Here is a 22,174-nt window from a genome sequence, read left to right on the forward strand (position 1 = left end):
GGGCAGGACATTGCAGCTCCAGTAGCCTCTACCCACCTGCACTGCCTTTCAGTGGGCTGGGTGGCTTCAGCCACTCTCACCACTTTCCTTTTTTTTTTTTTTTTGAGACGGAGTTTCGCTCTGTCGCCCAGGCTGGAGTGCAGTGGCCGGATCTCAGCTCACTGCAAGCTCCGCCTCCCGGGTTTACGCCATTCTCCTGCCTCAACCTCCCAGGTAGCTGGGACTACAGGCGCCCGCCACCTTGCCCAGCTAGTTTTTTGTATTTTTTAGTAGAGACGGGGTTTCACAGTGTTAGCCAGGATGGTCTCGATTTCCTGACCTGGTGATCTACCCGTCTCGGCCTCCCAAAGTGCTGGGATTACAGGCTTGAGCCACCGCGCCCAGCCACCATTTTGCTTTTTAAAGATTCCAGCTCTACATTTGTCTTATTTATGTTTTGTAGTATGACTATTTTTTGGAATAAATATTGTTTTAGAGGTAGAAGACTATATGTGTATTTATATCTTGACACAAAGTTCATAAATATTTTCAAGAAAAAATTTTGAAAATTATTTGAGAGAGGAATAAACAAGCAAGCAGTAGTCTGGTCCTGTAGGCAAGGTATAACCCAGAGAAAGTACTGGCCTTTATGTGATTTGGTTGGAAAATCAGCTGAGGTAGAATTTAGGGAGCCTTCTGTTCTGGAAAACCACTGGTTTTGATTTGTTTTGTTTAATTCCTAATAGATTTTCAAAATACTTCTCACACAGAGAGGACAACAGGTGGATACATATAAATAGAAAAGTAGAATGATGTGCAGAAATAATGGAGTGAGACATACGCTTCTGTGTAGCATTAATTACTTAGCTTATACATCATGTAAATGATCTTGACTCTACTTGACTGTGTGCTTTCTTTAATAACTTGGTATTTTAAGTCTTATCATAATTTGTGTAACATTTCTACTTAGCTTGTTTAATTTGTTGATTTTTTTTTTTTTAGTGAAGAAATAGCTGATGTCCATGACCATACCTAGGAAGCAACTAGGTATGTAGGCAATAGGATAATAAAGAAGGCACTATTACTTCAGATAGCATTACTTGAATTGTAGTTCTGTGAAGACAAATAAATATATCCATTTAATGGCATTTGAACTGACAAATCAGATTTAAAACTGTCAACATATCAAAGGGAAAAAGCTAACTAGGACATCACTTGAAATTACTTCCAGTTTATAGTAACATGGCTGTCGAGGCTAAAGAAATTAAAAGTAGGCAAAACAAAAAAACAAATAAACAAAATTCTCCCCAAAACCCCCAGATTCCACTGAGAAAACCTATAAATGTTGCATAAAGATAACATTTTTTAAGGCATAGCTGAATTTGTGTGAAAGAGAAATCTCCAACCTCCAAGTGCCAGAAATGAAATGAGAAAATTAGATCTGTAAGTATGTGAAGTGATACTTCAGCAATATGCCTGGATAAATCAAGACTTATAATGGTGGGGGGCTTGCATTTTTAAACCACACAGGGGCATGAGAATGTTTCCCTCCCAAGAAGCAGGAAATTGCAATTTTTTAACCTCTTTTTTAACTTTGCATCTTTGTACAAGACCAGGACACTCAGAGTGCTTTCTCCATAATGAAAGGATGAATGTAAAACTTGACACAGCTTAGGTAAATGAGTAATCTTATTTCTGTCTGAACCTTGGGTGAAAACAAAAACACACAATAAGTCTGTTGTAATAAATTGAAATCTCATTCTGCTCATCTGTTCATTAAGTGGGTTTTATAGACTGAATATATATTGCCTACATTGTAATATAATCCCACACCAAGAAAATAACATTAAATTTGGTCCTTGGTCAGTGATACCTCATTCTATAATACCTTTCCCATCTAGTTTTAAGCTCAAAACTTTTCCATTCCTGTAGGATCAATTATTAAAGTTACAAAGAACAGGCAGATGCTCAGAAATGGTGCTCAGAGAACTAAAATGTTGGCTTTGTAAATTGGAATCCTTTTTCTTCTGACATGTTTTTCCTCTTTTACAGAGAAATACAGTAATGACTAAAACATTTGTGCCCATCTTAAGACTGAAATTGTTAGCTTGTGATTATCCTTTAAATATCTCATCACCATGAAAAGCACTCAAAAGATCTCCTGTAGGTAATGTGTAAGATCAGTCAGAAGGTAAAAATTGGAGGAGAGACATTCCATGGTAGTAGGTGAATCAGGTTTATTAATTAGGCACACTACAAACTTACCTTTTATATCTTTCTTGATCTTCCTGTCCTACCCAAACATCATGTCTCCAAATCTCCTAAAAATATTATCTCTGAAAAATTCCCTTCTCAACCCTGGGTCACATCCTGGCACTGTCTGACATTTTGACATGTTTGCTATTCTGATCCCTTTTATTCCATATGCAGTAATTGCCTCAGTTTCTCCATATGGTTAGGTCAGGGTCTGAAAGCTGTAGGGCTCCTTAGCTTAGAAAACATCACAAATCAAAGCAAATGATACAGACCAGTTGTCACTGAAGATCTCTTTTAAACATGCTTGTCCTGTAACACACTGTAAAACAAAGAATAGAATTCACTGGGTGCTCATATTCATTTATATTATAAGTAGCATCATTACTACACTTTGAAAACAATAATTTCCATACCTGTAACTTAATTTGAATTTGAATTTCAGAGCAATTTGGGATCCAGAGCCCCCTTGATAGTGTCAAATACTTGGAGTCTTTTTTAACCTTTTACATTTTTCCACTTAGGCATTTTATAACCAGAGTTGCTTCTAATGTCCAAACCACCCTTGTGGATAGCCTGTAAATAGTGATATAAGAGGAATTGAAGCCTTATAACTCAGGAAATTGTAATTATGAAAGAGGTTCTCAATCCTGGAAGAAATTGAACTGAATATGTTAATTTCCCAAATCCTAATATTTTAAGAATTCTTATGTCTTCAAAACTAATTTTGCCTTCTATCTTGTTATTGTTACTCCACAAATTGTATCTTGAATATTGATTTATTTTGTGTTTAGCTATATGCAATTGGAATTTACTGGGCTATGTCAGTTGGACTTTGTCTTGAAATATTTTAAGTTTCAGCAAAAGAAATAAACATATACTGGGCACAGTGGCTCATGCCTGTAATCCCAGCAATTTGGGAGGCCAAGGCGGGTGGATCACGAGGTCAGGAGATCAAGACCATCCTGGCTAACACGATGAAACCCCGTCTCTACTAAAAATACGAAAAATTAGCCGAGTGTGGTGGCGGGTGCCTGTAGTCCCAGCTACTCGGGACGCTGAGGCAGAAGAATTGCATGAACCCGGGAGGCAGAGCTTGCAGTGAGCGGAGATCCCGCCACTACGCTGCAGTCTGGGCAACAGAGCAAGACTCTGTCTAAAAAGAAAGAAAGAAAGAAAAAGAGAGAGAGAGAGGGAGAGAAAGGAAGAAAGGAAGAAAGAAAGGAAAAGAAAGGGAAAGGCCGGGTGCGGTGGCTCAAGCCTGTAATCCCAGCACTTTGGGAGGCCGAGACGGGCAGATCACGAGGTCAGGAGATCGAGACCATCCTGGCTAACACGGTGAAACCCCGTCTCTACTAAAAATACAAAAAAACTAGCCGGGCGAGGTGGCGGGCGCCTGTAGTCCCAGCTACTCGGGAGGCTGAGGCAGGAGAATGGCGTGAACCCGGGAGGCGGAGCTTGCAGTGAGCTGAGATCCGGCCACAGCACTCCAGCCTGGGCGGCAGAGCGAGACTCCGTCTCAAAAAAAAAAAAAAAAAAAAAAAAGAAAGAAAGAAAGAAAGAGAGAGAGAGGGAGAGAAAGGAAGAAAGAAAGGGAAAGAAAGGAAAAAAGAAAGAGACGGAGGGAGGGAGGGACAGAAAGAAAGAAAACTAAAAACATTTGCCTCCATTTGATTATGTAGAGTTTAATAAATGAAACTTTGGTACAGAAGCTGTCCATCAGGGTCAGGAAAGGGATAGCTGAGCTGATAATTTGTGGTAGCAGAATCACAGATATCACAGTGACAGAACACGACATGAGTCCCTTTTATTACAGAAACTACCCAAAGGAACAACATGGTCCTGAACATCAACTCTTAATCTATAAAATGAGATCCAATACTTCTCTCTCATTCTTGTTCCTTAGGATAGCTTAACAAAAATCAGAATACTCAGTATTAATAATGCAAGCATTTTTCCAACTATTTCTGCAAAATAACGGGCTTAGTAAATGTTGCCAAAAATATTGTTTATGCTCAAATAAGTTTAGCCAGTGCTAACTTTAGCTGAAAGTGTCCTCAATGCAGGACTTCTGACCACCTTTTCTGGTAATGTGCCTTGTTACTTTTCTAGAAAAGACTAGAATATGCAGTGTGTCCTGAATACATGTGATTGGGGCCCTTTTATTTTAAACCATCTGCTAACATCTCTGTAAACCGGTGTTGTGAGATTATGGCATGGCAGAGCTATACTAGATTCTCACGGAGGACGTTAGCCAATAGCATAATGTATGTTTTACTTAATGCAGATTTATTTGCTTCAATCGCAAACTGCCAAGAACACAGCCTTGAACCAGATGTTAGGTGAGAGCCCCCAGATTTAAGGGAGTGGTAAACTAAAGTGATATTAACTTTGATTATTATTGCTTTTGTTGAATTCAAATTCTGGTGTTGCCACTGACTTAGTATGTCATTTATCATACCTAAGCCTCGGTTTCCTCATCTGTAACATGGGAATAATAATAGCATTTAAACGTTTAAGGCACAGACCTGTTCTATATATTTTTTCTTTTTACTCCAGTGCTTAGTATAGTTGATATTCTGAATTTTTGTTAGATGAAAGAAGTTTTGAATGCATGCATGCAGGGATCAGTGAAAATTGGAAGAAATAACAGAATGAAAGATTATGTAAGACTGACTCTCCCTTGAAGACCTAAAGGGAAATACTAAACAATAAAAAGATTAATGTGCATTGGGTTTAGTCAGTGAAAACCTCTCAGAGAAGGTATCGTGAACCTGAACATAATTTTATGCCATAACCTTTCATAAATATTACATTCTACTGCTGGTTATAAAGATTAAGAATCTTGGTATTACTAAAAGGATCTAGAGTTTCCACATGCACAGATTAAAAGACAATATATTTACCCTCTTCTGTCCAGAGTTTGTCCTGCTATTGATTCTTAAGTGCCAGTACATTAATACAATATAGCAGGGCTCACACAGCAGATTTAGACAGTCAACTCAGTAGTAATGTGTTAGTTCTACCTGGGCAGTCTTCATTCTGTAGTCCATAAAGAATGAGATGCTAGATTTACATCCTATCAACAGTAAATTATGTAGACATCCTCATTTTTTAAAATGATTGGTATATTTGTTTGTATGGAAGTATACATTTTTTACGAGGTATAATTGTGAGCGACAGATGATATTACATAAGTGAGTCAGCTATAGATGAGTAGAGATGTTTTTCAGCTTTTGAAAGTACTTTGGAAGAGTTTGGAAATAATATATACATTTTTTGTATAGTACTTCAGTACTGTCCCTAATACACTGGTGGTGTACAGAACTTAGAAAATCAATACATTATTGATTATTACTTCAAAGGATACTTGTAGGAGATTTGTGATTTGAAAATCAGATTTATTTTGCATATGGAATTAATATGACTATGGAGGAATAAAAAGGAATTTCTAAGATATTATATGTGATTAATATTTCAACATTAAAAATATTGGCATTTGATTGAAATAGGTTTTTATCTGTACTTTCTGGCTGTATATTACTACCAAAGTTTAATTTGAAAATGAAAGTTTGGTGAAGTAGAAGCCTTAGGTTAGTGACTTAGGAATTTCATTTCCAGGATAAACCAGTCTTGGTAATACTCCATGTCTGTTTCTCTACATGGTTGATTCTCTTGTTAATGCTATCCATCTTTGTTACCTCTCAGATTCATTTTGAAGCACATGAATATTATTTAGGAAGTATGAAATATATGTAAATGCAAGGTGATTGTGTTATTTTTGCTATTTACAACATTTTCTGTATTGAAATCCAAAACATTAATAATTACCTGCAGGAATATATGCTTAAATTAAAATTACATGTGAAATTTTTAGTTTGTTTGTTTTAGTGAAAAGACTACAGTTAAGGTAGATAAATATATATTTTTTTCCATAAAGTAGGAATATGCATCTCATTTATCAGAAGGTACAGCTCTTCATATTTCAGAAATGTGTATTAATTTTGTACCATGTCACATATAATAGGAATCTATATATAATATATTCACATATATATGTATTTGAATCTGATAGAAAAATAAATAGAAAAAGAGGACCTACCTTAAAAAGTTTATGTAATAAGAGGTAAGTATTATATAAAGAATATATAATAGTTAAAAATACAGCCTAAGTTCAAATATTTCAAGAAGAAACAAAAAAAGTGTTTTTCTTCATAAATCAAAGATATAATAATAAGTGCTCCCATTTAATTAATTTTAATAGTACTGAACAAAAGCAGAAGAGTTATGTTAAGAAATCGTTCTATGGGCCAATGACCATTTCATTGTCATAAAAATCCTTTATTTAGCCTTCTCCACAAATAAGCTCACAGCAGGACAAAGGACACTAGTTAGAGTAATTTGGGCGATAAGTAAACAGAAGGAATGGCTAGGAGCATAGTGTCATCTGGCAGAGAGCTTATTTCCTGAATCCTGTGGATCTGGTTAAAACCCAACAGAGATGCCAATATGCTTCTCCTCAGTAAATGCTACCAGTCCCCACACCACCAGGCCCACCGAAGCTTGTCTACAGTATTTTATCCAAGCAATCCTTTGGGTAACTGCACAGTGCCTGCAGTGACCTGAGTCAGTCATGCAAGGAGACTTTCTTGTTCTCACACCAATGTTTTATTTCAGTTTCCATTTTCTGCTGGTCCTGTTGTTCAATGATATAAGCAGAGTGATGAAGGAGGCACTTCACACTCTTCTTAGATAAGATCTTGAGCAGCAGAGAGTGGTTTAAACAGCAAGGCTTAAATCTCTCAAGCTGGATTTATTTGCAAGGTTGCTGTCATGTGCGCACCTGGGATTCATGTCTCTTCAGAAGGGTGGGAAGAAGTAAGGTCTGTTGATTCCGAAGAGAGAACAATTGAAGCTCGACGAGGAGTTGCTGGTAAGAAATAGATAATGGTAATCCCACTTTATTTTTGTCCCAGTTGTACCCAGATCTCTATTTAACACTCCTTCTGTATCTATTTTCCAGTCAAAATATTTCTATTCTCTGTGTGTCAGGTGTACAGTGTTCTTAATTGAATAAAGTTTCCAGTTACCAACTTTATCTTTAATCTGTTTCTCTGAAATGAGATTGTAGGGTTTATAATATAACCCTAAAGATTTTAAGATGATTAATTATATTTATGATTTATTCCTGTGTAATAGCCACATCAAGAAAGATTTGAAGATGAGAAGATCAATGTCCTGTGAAAATAATAAAAAAAAATAGCAGGTTACTTAATTGTGCTTGGGTTTTCTTTTCTGTCAGTGTGTTCCATGCTTTACTATCTCATACAAAGAATGAGAGATACATGACAAATTGCAGTCATCATTAGTGGAATGTCAATTCAAAAATAGGAAGTTTGTGTCACTTTTTAAAAATAATGGTTCCTGGGTTCTTGTGAAAGAACCAAAACCTTTTCACAAATGCAGGCCTTGACCTAAACTACAGTAGCACAAGGTCAAATGGAATATATGAAGCAAGCTCAAAATTGCAATTGATATTAGGTTTTATGTGTTCTCTCCCAAGGGAAATCAGTTTTCTGGTCTTTGAGATAGCTGTGGAATCACAACTAAGTATGAGGCTGTGAAATATATAACCCAGAAAAAGGATATATATGGCTCAAGATGGAAGAGTTGTAGAAATATTTTTAATGAGTAAATATTGTTAACATAAATTTTGGAATTTAAAAAATGAAAATAGAAAGATTTTTTCCTACTTTTACCTAGACAGTGGCTCCAGTGAATAACACTTGTTACTATGCATGAAAGCTCATAGTATGTGGTACCCAGAAATGAGAGAGGATATTTTAGAGTGAGGTCAACATTAATCTCTTCTAATATTGATTGCTTTGATTCTGCAATTTTGAAAGCCATGAATACCATTTTGATTAATAAACCCTGTTTGGGTTTATTAAGTATTTTCTGTTAGAAATGCAATTTGTTATCAAACCCTCTTTGGTCTATTAAGTATTTTCTGTTAGAAATGCAATTTGTTACTATTTGATAAATTTTCTTGTATCAAGGCACTTTAGGGAACTCAAGGTAATTATACTAAATTAATAAAAATTCATGAGATGGAATGAGGGACAAATATTAGATTAATGACATTTAAAATGATTTTATAATTTGAAATAAGCCCATACTGGATAATCAACAAAAGAAATAGGAATAGAGAAATAAATATTTTTTTAAATCTCACAACTCAAGCACAACAATAGACACATGCAGTGTATTGAAATGTTTTATTTCAGTTGACAAGCCTACATCGGCTTATATGATTCATGCATTTTTTTAGGGGGGGAGATGGAATCTTTCTGTCACCCAAGCTAGTGTGCAATGGCACGATTTTGGCTCACTGCAACCTCTGCTTCCTGGGTTTAAGCGATTCTCCTGCCTCATCCTCCCGAGTAACCGGGATTACAGGCACCTGCCACCACACTCAGCTAATTTTTTGCATTTTTAGTAGAGGTGGGGTTTCACCATATTGGCCAGGCTGGTTTCAAACTCCTGATTTCAGGTGATCCACCTGCCTCAGCCTCACAAAGTGCCGATATTATAGGCGTGAGCCACTGTGCCCAGCCTGAGTCATGCATTCTTAAATTCTAGTCAAAGTAAAGTATATGGTAGTGATTTCAACCAGACAAAAATGAGTATATTAGTTGTTGAAAGTTTTGACTCGTTTTCTATTGATTCTCTTCTGTATACTTGCTGGGCCAGCAGGTCTACCTCTAGACCATGCCATCTGTATGTCTTCTTAATGACCATATCATAATGGAAGCAACTCAAGTTCAGCAGGTATAAGACTTCAGCCCCATTAGCTGCTCCGGAAAATCCTCACCACCTCCAAACATGGGAAATAGAAGTTTATCATTATAGGGCCCCGCTGCACCACCAACAAGTCACGAGTACTTGCAGAAAAACTGACATAACTTTGAAGTAATTCAACAAAATAATTGCAGGAACTCCTAACTACCGTGGTATAGTGAAAAGCTCATACGTGGCTTTCAAAACAGACAAAGCCAACTTCAAATTCCAGCTCTGCTGCTTATAAATCATGTGACTTTGGGCAAGTTAATTAGCTTTTCTAAATCCCATCTCTAATATGGGATAAGTATTACTGATTTTTCCATATGCCTATGAGAAATAAATTAACTAAATAAAATTAATAGACAGTATAATATCTGGCACTTAATAAGCATTCAATTAATGTTTATTTCCCTTTTGCTTTTCCCAACAATAACTTGGTCAGGTTTTGACTACAGCCAGCTTTAAGCATAGGTGGAAGTTTGAGAAAAGAAAAAAAAAAGAAAAAACGTATTCTGAATGAGACCGTAAATATGTTCTTTTAAGAGAGAAAAATTGTTCAAATTAGTGATTTCATTTAAGGCTGATATTTTGCAGTTGTTTTGGTAATGAGATGATCCATGGTTCAATTTTAATTTTTTTCTCATGAGATAATTATTTTTGACAAGTACATGTAATTTAAGTAAACACAGTGCCATTTGTTTTAAATAAATGAAAGATGTTCCTCATTTTCTCTCTGTTATCGTTTGACCATTTCATTTTCTAAAACAAACTAGAAGCAGTCCACCTTGATTTTTCAGCAAATAATCCCTAGATGATTAGAGAAGTATGTCATTATTCATTGCTGTTTCTGTAATCTGAATGTTATACTACATTAAAAATGTAATTGAGATAGTAACAATTTCAAATCAATTAATTTTGTTGTTACTGTTGCTGTTGTTCTGTAACACAAAATATGGGTGAAGTAAAATGTAGGTGACCCAATGAGAGGATAATTATTGTGTCTCAGAAAGAAATTTATTGTATTGTGAATTATGCATCTACAGTCATCAAAAATATGCATCTTTAAAAATATCAGAAATATGAGCCACCTTCTCCTGTCCCCAACTCCCTGGCAAAACCTATTTGAGGTTGTCCTTTTGCCCTCTGGAGATGAGCCACCATTAGCACTAGGCTGGCCGTACCAGATCAGCCTGAAGAAGCGCTTTTGCCTGTGTTCCCAACAATCAATTGTATACTCTTGGTTTATGCTTTCTGGTGCCAGTTGTTGTCATTGAGCTGAGTAAGATTCCTCAGTTAGGGAAACTGCAGAGGAAATGATCTGTTACACAGGGCTTGGCAGGACCATTGCCAGTGATTGATAATGGAACCAAATCATTTCAGGTGAGTTTTCTGTGGTCTGACGGTCAGGCATTTGCTCAACCTTGTCATCTTAACCCATAGATATTGCAGTGAGTGTCTGTGGGTACAAGATGAGCTCCTGAACATTTGCCTGAGTCTTTTCTTCTGTGTTAGCTTTAAGGACCACAGCGTTTCATCTCTCTGGCTGCAGGGAGGTAGCAGCTTCTGTGCATTGTTTTAGGAAATGGTTAATTGCAGAGCTAAAAGAGCTTTAGTGTATGCTACTCTGGGAGCCACTTTAGTACAGCACAGAGCACTATAGATTAATGCTGTAATCAATGAGAATCTGTACACTGCAGAGATCTGTTTTGATGACAGCAGCACTTATGGCCTTGTTTAGTGTCACTGTTGTATAATGTTGGACACTGCAGGCTTTTTTGACTTTGATTTAGAATGCAAGGACCACAGGGAATTTTATTTAAAATTTTTTATTTTGGTGGATTTTTTAAATTATGTTGTGCATTTGCTGCCATTGCTAGCTGAAATTTAAAGATTTGGTGCCAGTGGCATTTAGTTAACCACTCCGATGCTACTGTTATGTTTGCTGGGTTTCTGCAGTTTCTACTACTTCATACGTTGCACTCAGAGCACAGGTAAACTAAATTATATTAATCTATGGATAAATGTAAAGTTAATTGAATTTATTGTTTAATTATCCAAAAGAGTAAGATATTAAAATGTTTCATTTAGAGTCTATCAGTAGAGAATAAGGATGTTTTGCTTTATATAAATATGTTATTTTAGGATGCTATAATGATTACTTGTATTACATGAAGTTATTTTTATGTTTTAAATGTTTATCTGGAGTGCACATTAAATTATATACATTTTAGTATTACATTTAAGTCTTAACTTGAGATATATATAATATACAATTAATTCAGAAGGTATACATTTTTCTTCTCTGATGGATCAAAGATTTACTTTCCCTGTTTAGTGACTTTCACTAAAATTAGAAAACGTCAGAGCTTAATCTTCTTGAAAATACAAAGATTTAAGTATATATAGATTGTTCTTTTCAAGTGTTTAGAAAAAAGTCTGACAAGGTTTGGTTTCTCCTAATTGACAGTCCTGATTATAGAACACATTCATGGAAATGTCTGTGTTTAGTCTGTGGACTAAAGGGAAAACTGTTCAGATGAGGGGAAGAGAGAGCCCAAGACACAAAGAAGGAAACAGAAGTGTAGTCTTTTGCATCAGAGATTTAGGTGTGTGACCTTGGGTTGAAAGAGTAACTAGTGACTAACCCCTTCTGACCCTTGTTTCCCTTCTGCCAGTTGGAAAAAGACTCTCCTGTTATTCTCTGTAGAAATGGCAAAACATTCTTTTGAGTGTTCAAGATCATCTATTGATGATTTTCATGTAGAAAAAAGACACAATTATTAAATGTTTAAAGGTATGCAGTTTTCCTAATACAGAGGGTAAATACAGCTTTTTGTTTGTTTGTTTTGTTCTGTTTTGTTTTGTTTTTTCTGTTTTTGTTCGTATTGTTTTAGCTGCCAAGGCTTTTTAAAAAAAAATTATTTATTTATTTATTTATTTATTTATTTATTTATTTATTGAGATATGCCTCTTTTAAATTAAGGTGGTGAATTTATTGGCTTCATTGTAACTATTTTGCCAAATAGGCATTGAGTAAGTTTGAGGTGTCCCGAGGGCACCTGCTGTTAAGACTACACTCCTTGGGAGAGGAAATAGGCATCACAGTTGTGCTGCAGCCTGATGAGGACCTGAATCCTGAGAGACACTGGAGCTCTCTGAAAGTTGGCCAGGGACAAGGGCTCTCCTCACTGCTCCCTTGCTCCTTCTCAGGTTCAGTGTGTATTGCTGAGGGCAGCTGAAGAGAGCTCCTGCCTTCTTTTCTCAGCAAATGTTTTTCAAGAGGTCCATTTTCTGCTGAAGGCAAGCTCAAAATCCAAAGGGTCAGAGGCAACTGGAAAAGCAGTAACCACCTTCCACTTGCAAAAATCTGAATCGGATTGCTGCCTACCAAATACTAGTTGAAGTTTGTGAGTCTAGACTAATTACATACATTCTTTAGTGAGAATGGAAGGATTTTATTGTAAATTGAACAGTGTGCTTGCAGAGTAGCTAATCATTGCCAGTTTATAATGATCATGAATCTTGTGTTCATATTTATACTTGCTGGTTCTTCTTAATAATAGACACCCACCATTATGAGAGGAAGGCTAAGGCAGTGATGGTTCATGCTCCCACACATATGTACATGAGAGACAAAAGAAAAAGAAAAAACAATGTGATTGATGTATGTGTCTACTTCTGAGGAACCAGTCTGAATTATGGTCTCTACACATATATTTATGAGGGCAATAACTTTATTAGAAAAGTGATTATCCATTCCATAGAAGTTTATCTGCTCAAGTCTCTTCCAACTTTCTGATTTTACTGGGTGCTGCTATTTATTTATTAGTGCATAGTTAGGAAGATCTTCAAGGAGAATAAGATATTTTCATTTTGAAGTATTACCTGCGAATGTTCCTGGCAAGAGTTCTGTTAGAGAAATGAAGAAGACATTTGGAAAACAAAAACAAAAATTAATCTCAATGAACAGCAAATATATATTGTCCTCTGTCCTTCTCCAGGTCATCTGTAAACACTTTTAATAGGTAAAACAAATGCTTGCCATTCTCAATTTTCTAAGGCTAGGGAGATTGGGAAGAAGCATGTCAATTTATAAAAGAAGATAAATTAATGAAAGAATTCGTGATTATTTTATACTATGATAATAGTCAAGAAAACTTTTAAATACTTATCATCAAGCCTGTAAGTTGTAGGCTAATGAAATGGTTTTAGATTTTATATAACCTGCTTCAAGTAGGCCAATCTTTTGTCTTTAAGAAGGGAATCGTCAGAATCATATTATGAGTTGGTCAATTACTTGCAGAAATGTAACCAAAAATCTTGATTGCATAGTTAATTTAAGTAAGTTTTAGAGAAGATTTTATGTGACTTTTATGAATCTTGAATGTCTGGGAAATAAATTCTTATCATGATGAACTGTGAACATTGAACAAATTTCAAAACGGACTTCAGAAAGGGGAGCGTATTGATATAATGGCTGGTGAATTTTAACAAACGTATTTGAGTACTATAACATCTGTCATATATTTTAGGCTTATAAGTAGCTTTGAGGGTTTTTGTTGTTGTTGTTACAAGAGGATGTTAGCCCTGCAATGTTTGTTGTTTTTCTCTCTAGAGAATGCTTAGCCCTTGAAACTTGTTCTTCTGAGTAGGTTCAAATTGCAACAACATTTTTATCCACTTAATTTATTTTTTTTAATTTTATTTCAGGATTATGTTCTGTAATCACTTATTTAGATTGTATAAAGTTTGTTATATTTTCTATATTTTCCTATTTGGCACGTATCTTTGAAATTAAGGCATTCATCAGAGAAGAAATGTTAGTATATTTGTGTGTAATATTTCTCTTGCCTATTCTATATTAAAGGCTTTTAAAAAATATAGTTCATTAGAGTCTTGATAGGTCATGAAAGTGCTTTTTGAGGTGAATTCCCTTGCTCTCTATATGTACTCACAAAGCTCATTTTCTCTGAGTATGGTTTTTGATTTCCTAAGTGCCTGGCTTAAATAGTGATCTTAATGAAAGCATACTGCTGAGGCTAGGCACCTGCAAGAGAGGATAATTCTGGGAGCTAAAGGTAAAGCAGCAAGTCCATATCATACTACCCTACTCAGAGTCACTCATTCCTTTAGTCCCTTTAACCATTTGTTCTTAATTTGGAGAGAGATCAGAGGCCTTTGAGAAATAAAGAAAGCAATGGACTCAGGGGAAAAAATACTTTTGCACACAAAATTTTACTTAGAATTTAAAAGAGTGCGTGGATCCCCTAAATATAATTATGGACCATGTAAAAGGACTTGCATAACTCAGGTTTATAATCCTTTCCTTAAAAGTCACAACAAAAAAAGGACTTGACATTCACTGGTAGAAAAAGTCCTGCCTACACAAAGGTACACCACTTCTCCCTATGGTTAGTGAATAAGCCCAAGACCAGCTTCAAATTGCTCTTGCTAAAAAAAAAAGAAAGAAACCTTAGTTACTATTTGCTGTTTTCATGGGCTCTGCCATTTTATATCATAAACAAATGCACCCAAAGCTTAAATCTCCAAAAGATAAATATGTGATGATTAGACCCATCATTGACATTAGCAAAGACATCAGGAATGACTGCAAGTTCATTGCGCTTATTTCCGTTTAGAATGGCTTGACAGAGACTAGGTTTCTTATGACAATAGGCTTCTTTGACAAATATGTTGTGATTTCCTGATTTCAGAGGCTAGTTTTATTTTAGGCAGACATTTAGTTATAGAGTTCTCTATGTAAGGTTTGTTATTATGAGATTTTACTGTAATCAGAGCTATTCAATTAAGGCATAAAAGTGATGGAAAAATTAAGCACAGAATAAGGGGCTCTAAAACATCTATTTAATCTGAAAGACCCTTTGAGTATTGGTAAGAAACATGTGGTTTGTAATGAGAATAATCTTTCTGAAGTTTTTGCTTGAAGCTGTACCCCTTTGAGTTTGCTATATAGGGTCTTTAAATGTAATAGCTTTATTCTCCACAGATTTCCTGGGTGGTTTAACAAAACTAAATTGCAATGGATACAGTTTGCATACTTGTGAACTAAGTGCACATCCATATGTGTGATCTAAAATGTGATACAGTGATAATTATGTTAGAGATTATGGTAGGCCCAAAGATCTGGGGTGTGTGTGTGTGTATGTGTGTGTGTGTGTGTGTGTGTGAGAGATTTTTTTTTTTCTCAGTGAAACTATTAGTACATCACTTTGAAAAACACATAGAACCATAGAGCTTCTTGGTAATAATTTAAATTATAAAGGCCAATCAGATGTTGTTTTTCAGTGTTTTTAGTCCCTTTCAACTGTAAATAATGCAAAATGGCTAGCCTAGGGTAGTAATGAGTTTCTCATTTGAAAACTAAGCCATTAGAATACAGTTGCAACAATTATCACAAATTCTTTACAAATATATTTCAAATGTGAATAATAAACATTTTATTTATAAGGTAAACGCTACTTATGGTCTTGCCAGTTAAAAAGAAACTGAGGTTGAGTTTAGGAGGTGCTATTGACTGGCTCCTTTATTTTAAAATGGAGACCAGCCTTTAATTTTATTTATAGTATACCTGTATATAACATAATGTCTTATTTTATAAAAGATAAAATTAAGCTATGATATTTTTTCTTCATATTGGGATTATTATTATTACTATAATTTGGTATTTCTCATGGATTCTGTATTTCTCCAGCTCAATCCTACTGTGATCAGTAAGATTTTAGCTAGCATTTAGGTTGGTTTGTATAGAAATTAGGTGAAATAGAATGATGCTATATTGTTAAGATTGGTGACATTATTAGGTCAATCTTAAATGTGCACATTTTTATTGAGAGAACTGGGTTAAAGATATTTACTGTCTTTGTGAGTGATGTCACCTTATATCTCAATTGGGAACGTTTTGTTATGGATTTATAAAAAATTATAAAGTATGAAAAATTGACTTTTTAACATTACTAAAATAATATTCCATTTAATTTTTTATAAATGTAATCTTTCAAGTGGTAATTTTAATTTTCAGATTTAGTGTTATTGAATAGTTTATCAGTGCTAATGGTTTGCAATTTTATTTTTTTGACCTAATAGCTCTTAATTTCACAATTTAATTTGTAATGCCCAGACCCGCGATGACCCTGAAAGCAACCACCAGAGTCCAGAGACAAAGCCAAGTGGCAGGGATCGCTTTATTTCAAGTTCGAACTCGGTTCCCTCCAGCTAGGTATCAGATCCTAGGGAGAGACCCCGAGCTCGGTTTTCAGCCGTCTTTTATAGTCAGACACAAACAAGTTACAGCAAGTTACAGAGTCACTGGGGGTTTTTACAGTTGTAGGTTTACAATTGGCTGACATGTAAAGTTAAACATTAGTCAGTTGTTCATTGGTTCCCACTCTTTGACCAAACCACAAATGGCCGCTTGCCCTGCTAGGGACTTTCCAGATAACCTTGTTGTTTTAGCATTAAGGGGAGTTTCCTGACTTTTCTGACCTCTGATATTCAGTATTTTTCCACTCCTCAAATTCAGTTACATAATTCTCTAAAAATATAGTTTTGTTCACTTGATTTGCTCTTACTTGAAAGACATTGATTTAAGAATCTTTAAAAGACAATTCAGCTACTCTGTGTGGGGAATATTATGCAAAGAGCACTTGATCTTTTCCGTTTTTTTGTACTGCATTCAAAATATATCAGGAAATAGAACATGCAAAGGGATAAGAGTTATTTACAGTGCATTTAATCTTTAAATTAAATTCATGATTAATTTGAAGCAATATTTAATAAACAGTTGCTGTTTCTGCTTTTTGTTGCGTTGATGAATAATGACTTAATTGTAAAAACTTAGCTTAGATCCCTTATTATTGACAGCTGAGTTTTTCGATGTGCCAAATATTTGCCAACCAGCTTATTGTTATGATTATTGCTATTTGTTTACATTGTTTTAATTAAAATTTATCTCAGAATTATAATTTACCAGCCTTTTTTTTTTTAATTAGGAAGTAAGGGATTTCATCCTTGTTTTTATAAAAATTTACATGCTATAATGTCTTTAGTTGTTGCTTAATGGATATTGTTTTAACATCAATGTTTTGCCCTTTAATCCAGTTGTGTTCATATATAACTGTTCATGCACTCTTTAACACAGTTATGTTCATAGAGCTACACACAGTATCACAGCGTTGAGGGCTCATAGACTCTTAGCTGATTTGTTTGTTTTTGTGTATTTATTGTTGGTTTCTTTAGGTTTCCCTGTCCCCTTTCTTGTGAATAATCGTTGTTGTCAGTGTGCTTCTTTGAACAAACCATTTTCCCATTTACAGTGTGCATCTTTAATGGTTTTGTGGGGTCAAATACCAAAGAAACTCTTGTATTATTGTGGCTGTAAAGTTATGAGTGAGGGCCTAGTGTTTTTTTCTAGGAATTAAGTCTAGGAGCTCAGATTTTGTTCTATTGCTTTTTGCCAGATGAGAAGACCTTTTCACTTACTTCCCATCCTTTGGCAGGACTCTCAAATAAATTAAGATAACTTGCTATTTACTGTAAACTAATACCTGCACATCAGTTCCATTTTGTTGTTTTCTGTTGAATCAAAGTTATTTTGAGTTTAATGGGAAAACTGCATTTGAGTTTAAGGGAAAACTGCATTTTAATGAAAATAGAGTTACAATAAATATACTAAATTGTGTTGTGTACGTATTCATTTAATCCGATTTTAATTGCTATGTTAATGTCATTTTAAAGCCTATTTTAATATCATAAGTGATTTACAACAGTGGCAAAAATGTAAAAATGTAGCCATGTGAAATAAATTTAAAATACATAGAAAAGATCAGTAAGGGAAAATAAGGGTAGAAAATTAGGCTGCATATTTAATCACAAATATCCCAACACAAAAAAAGTGTCATTCATTGCAAATACACGACATCTTTAACATAAAAATAAGCCAGTTGCAGCGGGCGTGGTGGCTCACACCTGTAATCCGAGCACTTTGGGAGGCCGAGGTGGGCAGATCACGAGGTCAGGAAATCGAGACCATCCTGGCTAACACAGTGAAACCCTGTCTCTGCTGAAAATACAAAAAATTAGCCAGGCATGATGGTGGGCGCCTGTAGTTCCAGCTACTTGAGAGGCTGAGGCAGGTGAATGGCATGAACGCGGGAGGTGGAGGTTGCGGTGAGCCGCGATCACGCCACTACACTCCAGCCTGGGTGACAGAGCGAGACTCCATCTCAAAAAAAAAAAAAAAAAAAAAGCCAGTTGCATAAGTGCAATTATTTGTGATACTAACACCAAAAGAAAGTTTCTTTTCTGTTATTTCATAGAGGAGATTATCAGCAGGAGCAGAAGCAGCATGATCCACATAATACCAGAATCATCACCACCATGATCCATATAGTAAACACCCTGATATAGTAATGATAAAGAACAATACAATAAAAGGAACGGTAGGGGCAGCGAGGGGAGAGGGACTGTCTAGAAATGTAGTGTGTTCCAGGTGCATGGTTGTTTGATGGTGTGAATTAATTCATAGTTTTGTTTTAGAAAATATAAGTTAGGCCGGGCGCGGTGGCTCAAGCCTGTAATCCCAGCACTTTGGGAGGCCGAGACGGGCGGATCACGAGGTCAGGAGATCGAGACCATCCTGGCTAATACGGTGAAACCGTGTCTCTACTTAAAAATACAAAAAACTAGCCGGGCGACGAGGCAGGCGCCTGTAGTCCCAGCTACTCGGGAGGCTGAGGCAGGAGAATGGCGTAAACCCGGGAGGTGGAGCTTGCAGTGAGCTGAGATCCGGCCACTGCACTCCAGCCTGGGTGGCAGAGCAAGACTCCGTCTCAAAAAAAAAAAAAAAAGAAAGAAAATATAAGTTGATTTACCACACAGCCCTCACAAAGACTTCTGTATATATTGTTGCTTTGTGTTAAACATTTCAGAAATTTGTAGGGCAGTATCTTCAAGGATATACTTTCTAAAGTGTACTTGTGGGTAGTTCCGTGCAGCTAGTGATTGTCAAGTCATGTATTTAAACAACCAGGCAAGCTGGGAATTGGATTCTCTTGCACCTGTGACAAAACCAAGAAACCAGCGTTGAGCAATTTTAGTCTAGGTCAGTGAGGCTTACTTACTTTTTAAAGTAACAGTTCTAACATGAAGATATTTTTAAATAATTATGCTGGAAATATAGATTTAGAACTATTTATTCAGTCAAATATTTAGGATGCCTGGAAGATAATTTCTTTCTTGAGTCAGTAAGTTAATCTTTGACCAACATTAACTTAGTTTGCTTTTTTTATTTTTTTTTTTTTGAGGCGGAGTCTCGCCCTGTCGCCCAGGCTGGAGTACAGTGGCCAGATCTCAGCTCACTGTAAGCTCCGCCTCCTGGGTTTACGCCATTCTCCTGCCTCAGCCTCCCAAGTAGCTGGGACTACAGGTGCCTGCCACCTCGCCCGGCTAGTTTTTTTTGTATTTTTTAGTAGAGACGGGATTTCACCAGGTTAGCCAGGATGGTCTCGATCTCCTGACCTTGTGATCTGCCCGTCTCGGCCTCCCAAAGTGCTAGGATTACAGGCTGCTTTTTAATAAAAATTGTATATACAATCCATATGGATTTGTTGATATTGTTTCTTTGTGCTCAATTTTTTGTGGTTTATCTTATTTATTTACTTCTGTCACATGGAGTTGGAGAACAGTTGAAAAAAAGTGACTTTATAAAGCTTGACCCCTTTTGCATTGAGTCAGAGATTTAGACCAGTGACTGCAGTGTTTTGCAATCTCATTTCCTATGGCTGTAATTTTGGAGTTTTATGAATATGGCTATCTAGAAGTTTTCTCAAAAACAATGCTGAGGCATAAAATAAAATGTTCTCCAAACTTCTATGCCTGGTGATTTTCCACTGCCAGTCAAAGAATTTCCAACTTAAAAATAAAGTCCTTTAATTTATCTATAAATTATTTGTTTGCATAGCCAAAATAAAAACAAGGACAAACAAACCAAAAAATAAGTAGAATAAAATAGAAAAGAAAGGCAAAAACAAACTATTCATAGTCACTCACGGGATCTCTGGTGTCAAAACTTGTTTATATTACCCACTATTTGCTACAGTATAAACTTTTCTACTTTTTTTGTAGATTAATAGTATATTTTAAAATAAGAAGTATCAGTCCCACATAAGTACTTCTAATTTGTTCTGTGTACCCTTAAAATTCATCTTTATTATCATTTTACTATTTTCATTTATATCACTAAAAGCATATATCCATCTTTACATTTTTTTTTCTTTGTCTTTGGAATATAGAGGCAGGTAAAAATTGATTTGACATTCAGAATGTTATTTCAACTTAATGCTGTTTTGCTAGTGTTGCCTGGGTCTGGATAAGGACTAACATTTTCCTTTATCAAAGATATTTATATGTAGAGTTTGTTCTTGTAATGTCACTGCTGTGAACTTGCCCAGCACAACAATTTCTTAAACCTGTGGTTAACATCCAGTCCCCAAACAATGAAAACAAATAAACCCCAATTTTTTCCACAGGGTTTCCTGGCTGGTTATTCCGCGACTTTGCACTTGACAACCTGTTCTCCCACGTGAATGGAATACTCAGTGTCAATGTGGAATCCTGGTCAGTTGGAAAGTTGCAGTAAAATATTTCCCACCGTTGTACAGCACTTCCCAAATTCTTATTTATGAAGAGTCATTGTGTTGAAAAAAACAAGTATCCCTAAGATTGTCAATTTTGTGATTTGTTATCCAGGTTACCTTACTATTCTATATTTAGATTCTGGGGGAGAAAGTTCTCAGTTATTAGGCCTCAGGTCATATTTACACATGAAATTTATTCTTCTCCAAACTGTTATGTGTGGAAAGCATTTTGGCCGTTATCAATGACCTTGGAGACTTTTATTCAGATACATTTTCATTGTCATTTAATACAGATAATACAGTATGGTCTAGATTTCTTGAAGACCATGACCACATCCTTATTTTATAATCCTAAGGCACAAAGTTGTGTGAGCATGCATGTGTGTGTATGTGTTTGTGTGTTTGTTGTCCAAGTTTTCTGGAATTTTAATTTATAAAATTTATCTAAGGCCTTATAGCACCAGGCCAATGTAGAGGTAAGAAAGATGGCATTGAACATCATGGTGTTTTGGGAATGTTTCTGGACCCCAAAACTTCATGTTATCTCAAAATCTAAATTTATATAAATGTACATAACTTTTAAAACTAGGAAGAATTAAACCGATGACTGATATTTACTATCTCCAATTTCTTTTCATTTCTCAATACCGATTACCCTTTTCAAAGCAAACCCACAATGTTTTCTGTGTTTTCTCAAAGCTCCATTATCTACAGTAACTGTATTTCATGTTTAAACTTACAATAGTTATTTTCTTACTACCATCAATCCTATTATTGTTTAGATAATTTTTTAAGGAATATAAACCCAAAAAATGAATTACAGAAAGTTAGGAAGCTTACAACCTATTAGAAAATAAATATTAAAATATATTTTACGACTAATGTGTACTAAATAATTTTTAAAGTATAATGCAAGCTGGCTTCAAGGAAACATTGTTAGGGATATCTTGAATAATCTGGCCAGTTAATAAGTTTTACAAACAACAGGACTTCATCATTTTTCTAAGCCCATTTCAAAGCATATTTTGCAAAGATTACAGATATTACTTATATTTTGGTTGCGATCACTAATTAACTGTAAGTCTGATCTCTAACACCATGATTTCATATTCTTCATCTTAAGTGTGTAATGAGACATTAAGCTGTATTTCTAAACTCCTTTACAATTCACAATACTGACATATCTCAGTTAATCCTCATAAAGTGCTTATGAGGGGAAAGGCACTATTCTTATTTTGTAAAAGAGGACAAGGTTAATAGAGATGGGGAGATATTATCAAAGAATGCACCTAATATGGCAGATTTAGGATTAGTCACAAGTCTCCAACTCTGAGTGCAAAGTTCTTTTTACTGCATAATCGCTGATTTTTTAAGTGTTATATGAATATGATTATAAATATTAGCATAAAATAATGTTGATGGAGAAATTAAAACATAATGAAGTT

At 35.4% G+C, this 22,174-nt stretch overlaps 1 protein-coding gene across 50 annotated transcripts in view; it reads left to right on the forward strand.

The window, feature by feature from the left end:
- RIMS1 (regulating synaptic membrane exocytosis 1) overlaps positions 1 to 22,174 on the forward strand; it is a 510,553-nt gene that overhangs the window by 306,230 nt on the left and 182,149 nt on the right. For 30 of the 50 annotated variants that reach the window (XM_030929231.1, XM_030929228.1, XM_030929224.1 and 27 more), the window contains exon 1: positions 6,807 to 7,165. The exons of 3 other annotated variants lie outside the window; for them this stretch is intronic. In XM_030929231.1, coding sequence (XP_030785091.1) covers positions 7,066 to 7,165 — 100 coding nt within the window. In that variant the 5' untranslated portion in view covers positions 6,807 to 7,065. Of the gene's footprint in view, positions 1 to 6,753; positions 7,166 to 10,338; positions 10,456 to 10,761; positions 11,067 to 20,621; positions 20,710 to 22,174 lie in introns of those variants that run through there. 17 more of the 50 variants (XM_030929267.1, XM_030929246.1, XM_030929269.1 and 14 more) reach the window with 5 other exon arrangements.

The sequence above is a fragment of the Rhinopithecus roxellana genome, chromosome 4, assembly GCF_007565055.1.
Source record: "Rhinopithecus roxellana isolate Shanxi Qingling chromosome 4, ASM756505v1, whole genome shotgun sequence".
Classification (NCBI taxonomy): domain Eukaryota; kingdom Metazoa; phylum Chordata; class Mammalia; order Primates; family Cercopithecidae; genus Rhinopithecus; species Rhinopithecus roxellana.